Source organism: Neophocaena asiaeorientalis, unplaced genomic scaffold (genome assembly GCF_003031525.2).
Source record: "Neophocaena asiaeorientalis asiaeorientalis breed wild unplaced genomic scaffold, Neophocaena_asiaeorientalis_V1.1 scaffold345, whole genome shotgun sequence".
NCBI classification, from domain to species: Eukaryota; Metazoa; Chordata; class Mammalia; order Artiodactyla; family Phocoenidae; genus Neophocaena; species Neophocaena asiaeorientalis.
In genome coordinates this window covers 1,333,484-1,338,281 of record NW_020175181.1, presented here as the reverse complement: position 1 = coordinate 1,338,281, position 4,798 = coordinate 1,333,484, and the positions used below count along the sequence as shown (strand labels likewise).

The 4,798-nt window shown below is 52.1% G+C and overlaps 2 protein-coding genes across 2 annotated transcripts in view; one reads left to right on the top strand and one right to left on the bottom strand.

Moving 5' to 3' along the window:
• The window catches only part of CGREF1 (cell growth regulator with EF-hand domain 1), a 12,541-nt gene extending 12,096 nt beyond the window's left edge, over positions 1 to 445 (bottom strand). The window contains exon 1 of the mRNA XM_024764494.1: positions 354 to 445. The gene's annotated coding sequence lies outside the window, so the exon portion shown is untranslated. The remainder of the gene's footprint in view (positions 1 to 353) is intronic.
• A 20-nt stretch (positions 446 to 465) lies between these two features.
• Positions 466 to 4,798, top strand: part of ABHD1 (abhydrolase domain containing 1) — a 10,623-nt gene continuing 6,290 nt past the window's right edge. Inside the window, 2 exon segments of the mRNA XM_024764453.1 lie at positions 466 to 507; positions 3,974 to 4,024. Coding sequence (XP_024620221.1) covers positions 466 to 507; positions 3,974 to 4,024 — 93 coding nt within the window.

Genomic DNA, 4,798 nt, shown 5'->3' with positions numbered 1-4,798 from the left:
GTGCGCCGCCGCGGCCGCCGCGCCTCGGCTCCCGCCGCCCGGCCCTCCCCCGGGCCGCTCCACGTGGCTGCTCCACGTAGCCCTCCCGGCTGCGGCCACCGCCCTGGCCCGGGCAGAGTCCGGAGCGCCAGCCTGGGTCTCCGCCCCGCCCCGATTGGCCCGCAGACCCCGGCCCTCTGCGGCCCGCACCGGGCGAGGGAGAGCGTGTGCGTGAGTGTGTGCGTACAGACAACTAGAGAGAGAGAGGCAGAGAGACAGATGATGAAGCTGGTGCGTAATGAGAAGCACGTTTAACTGGGGGCTCACTCCCTGCTGGGACCCAGATGTGTGTGACAAGATAGAATGTGACTTACTGTTAGCCTGTGATTGTGACTGGTGTATGTGGCTGCGTGGATGAGAGACCTGTGACACGGTAGTGGGTGTTTCGTGTGGCTGCGTATCCAGTATGGCAGTACTTGAGAGAGTATGGCCAATGCGGGACTGTCCGGGTGTGTGGCCGTACAGGAGGTGAGCGGTGTGTCTGTTAGGGTATCTGGCTGAACTCTTCCTGAGTTGTGATGCTCAGGTGACACCCGTGACTGTCGGTTTCCGGTGAAGGTATCATTGTGTGACTGTGACTGCACATCACTGAGAAGTGGCTCCATGTGGTGGGGGGAGGGGGGGCCTGGGAAAGTATCAGCTTAAGGGTGACAGTGGCAGTTGTTTGCCAGCACAGCGTTGCTGTGTGTGGCTATAGCTTTGTGGTCAAAATGCAGTGTCACCCGTTTTCTCAGAGTAGCCAGTTCCTCCACCCAGGCTTCAGACTACTTCCTCACCCACTGGCTCAAAGACTTAGTTCTTTGAGTGTACAACTTCTTATCTCTCTGGAATCTTCAACTTCTCCCTCCCCATCAGCTCCTTCCCATCAGCATCTACCCACAACAACAAATGGACTCTCATCAAAGTCACCCTGTCCTCCTTCCTGTGGTGGACAGGTGGGTACTGCTGGACACTACCTCCTTGGGTCATGGTATCACTGGTTTCGGCAATACCATTCCTCTCTCTTTAGTCACTTCTTCTTAGTTTCTTCATGTGTCGGAGTTCCTCTGGGCTCTCTCCTCATTCCCCATCTGCTCATGTGTTCTTCCATTCACGTAGCTTCCATCACTACCTCTTATGGGTTGAACTGTGTCCCTCAAAAGTTCATGTGTTGAAGTCCTAATCCCCAATGCCTCAGAATGTGACTTTATTTGGAAATAGGGTAGTTGCAGATATAATTAGTGAAGATGAGGTCATACTGGCGTAGAACCTAATCCAATATGACTGGTGTTCATATAAAAAGGGGAATTTGGACACACACACACACACACACACACACACACACACACACACACACAAAGGAGAACAGCATGTGAAGATGTGGGCAGAGATTGGAGTGAAGCTTCTACATACCAAGGAATGCTGAAGATTTTCAGCAAACCACCAGAAGCTAGAAGAGAGGTATGGAACAGGTTCTTCCTCACTGCTCTCAGACGGTACCAATCCTGCTGACACCTTGATCTTGGACTTCCAGTTTCCAGAACTGTGAGACAATAAAGTTGTTGTTGAAGACAACCAGTTTGCAGCACTTTGTTATGGCAACCCTGCCAGCTAATATATCATCTAAATGCTGATAAATGCCATATCTCAAAGTCCAATCTCTGAGCCCCAGACCACTTCAGGAACTGAACAGCCTACTGATTTGTGCTGGATCTTAATTTTTAAAGGTGACTGAGTGACAACACAGAGAGGTCAATGCCACTGAAAGAAAAGTTTAATGTTACAATTCCCTCAGGAAGAAGAGGCACAGCTCACCACACAGGACCACAGAGGGAAGCACCAGTGTAGGTCAGAAGGCAGAAAGGAGCAAGGGGAAGGCACAGGCCACAGCTTTTATTAAACTAGAAAAGCAAGACGAGGCAGGTTAAACAGTTTAGGGTTGGCTAGTTTTAATAACTTCAGAGAGCTTTGGGGCATAGGGGCTGTCACTAGTTGACTGGTCCCTGGTCCTGGGTTTATCTAGGAAAGGGAAAATATTGGTTTGGTGTGTGAGAGTTGGATAAAGGAAGTGGTTCAGAGTATGGCCTCTGGATTGCAGGGGAGATGTGAACAACTTTGGCTGTTAGTTTGGTCCTGTGATTAATGGATGCCAAAGAGACAAATTCAGAATCTAAGAAAACACAATTAGAACACCTACCAGCACCCCAGACGTGTTTGAATCAGAATGCATCATCTTCCTCCTCAAAACTTCCCCTCCCCCTGCTTCTCTACCCCAATGTTACCACCATGCATCCCTGAATCTATGCAGTCAGAAAACGGGGTCGCCCATGATTCCTCCTTCTTCCCCCACCTCCAACCTACTACCAAGTCCTATCAGTTCTGCCTCCTATCTTGAAGATCTTCACTCCTCTCCTGAGCTTTCCCCTAGTCCAGGCAGCCCTGGTCCACGCCAAATTTCCGTTAACAGCCTCCTAATTAGCCTGCTTTTCATCCCCCTCCAATCCATTCTCAAAGTAGCCTGAATGATTCTTCTGAAATATAACTCTGATCGTGTCGCCCACCCCTTCTTAAAACTCTGATGGCTTTCCTCCACCCTTAGGATAAAGCCTAACATCCTTTACGCAGTTGCCCACAACCTGATTCCTGACCATCTCACATGCTCCAGCAACACCAAATTTCTTTTGGTTCCTTTTAAGAAGTCTCTGACATCCAGGCTTTTACTTGTGCTCTTCCCTCTCCTGGAACAATTACTCTCTCCCCTCCTCCACCTTGTCTTGGAAACTACTACTTATTTTTTGATTTCGCCTTAAATGTATTGTCATTTAATATCTGGGTGTGCTTTCTCTGATCCATGGAGTCTGGGCACCCTCCCCGGGGCTCCCACTGCAGCTAGTACTTCCCTTATCTACCACCATGCTCTGTTGCAGGGGTTCAACTCTGATTACACATTTGAGTCTTCCAGAGAGATTTTAAGTTGTTATTAATACTTAGGCTCCTCTCCAGACCAACCATAACAGCGGGTGGGGCCTGGGCACCGCTAGTTTTAGAAACTCACAGATAATTCCAATCGTCAGTCAAGGCTGAGTCATTGCTCTAGTAGCTTACTTACTTGTTTCCATATCCCAGTGAAGACAGGAACAGCATCCCAAGTGCCTGGTACACAGTGGGTGATGAGTAAGTATCTATTGTACTTGTGACAGGGATTGTATGAGGCAGTGTAGAGTGACACTGGACGAGTGGCTTTACCCATGTGTGTGTGACTCTGTGCGGAATGGCACTCACTCAAGTAGCTGAAACTTGACTACGTGACACTGTGGGGTGTCGGTGTGAATGATTGTGTCCAGTGTGTGAGGGCCACTGTCAATGACTGAACACTACGGGAGTGGAGTGGTGTGACCACGTCAGTGGCTGTGCCCTGTGTGTGACTGACTGAGAGGCTGGGGGGATCTGGCCAGGCTGTCAGACTCGCCGCTCCGGGGCAGGGTTTGAGGAAGAAAGAGCTGGAGCTGCCCCTCAAGATGGCGGCTGCGGGGAAGGCCGCTAGTCCTCACAAGAGGCCGCAGGGCCGGTGACCGCGAAGCGGAGGCAGGAGCCGTAGAGGCGCGAGACCCGGCCCGCGGGCCGGGAGGCCATTCGCAAGACACTGGGGTCAGCTCCGCGCAGACTGCCCAGGCGCGGTACACACACCCGCTCCACGTCCTAGCACCGCCGGGAGCACGGGCGGTGGGCGGGGCCTGGGTCCCCGAATCGCCGGGCAGTGCGGGCGGAACCCGCACAGGCTGTCCAATGGCGTGTAACGGGCGGGGCCTAGCGCGCACCTGCGGGCCCACTAATCGAAGCTCAGGCGTCAGAGCCGGTCGAGAACTTGGGAGTGGAGGCTCAGCAACGCGAGAGGCTGAGCTCCTCCCTGGGCCCCCAGGATGACACCTGGACAGAATCCTTCTCTCTGCTTTAGGGACTTGGCGCTGCCCTCTACTTCGGCTACTACTGGGCATGGGTGGCCCCGGTGGGTGCGGGTCCAGAGCTCTCTCCGGCAGGTGTAAGTAACTCGAGTCCGAGGGCAGCTTCCAGCCGGGGCTCGAGCCCTTTGTGGAGGCTGGCTCGGTGGGGTCTCCTGGCCCAGGTGAAATTTGACGCCACAGCCCCACCACCACTCTGGCCCCGCGCTCCAGCCAGGCTCAGCTTTGCTACTATCACCTAACGGAGAGTCGGTTCTTTGCCTGCCTGGATTCTCTGCATCCCGCGTACTCCCCATGCCAGCTGGACCTTTCAGTCATCGGAGGGGTGCTGCTGCCGATGATGTGGACAAACACTTGCAGAAAAGCGGGGTGGAAGGCATCCTGAGCTGTCAGGGAGATACGCACACTATCTTTTTCTTTTTAGGCAGTCTAGATGAGCTTCTCATTAGCTGCTCTGAATGAAGGAACCAGTTGGTGGGGTGGTGGCTAACACCCACCATCATCCCATCAGCTTAGTAGGACCTTGCTTCTCTTAAGGACTGGCAGAGGTTCCCCGCCTAGCTCAGGACTAATGGATAACCCTAACTGTCCCTGCTCATTCAGCCCTGTTTTAAGTTCTAGGCTCTCCATGTAGAGTGCAATGGAAAAATCCGAAGAGGATGATTTTGATGAACTTGGAAGTTTTATTCTCACTGAAATTTATGTAATTTACATAGCCACAAAAATCTAAATCTTTTAATTTTCATTAAACTCGGTTCTAAGTAGCTGAGTCTAACAAGAAACCTATTGATTCAAGCCCTTTAAAATGATCTATTGGGGGG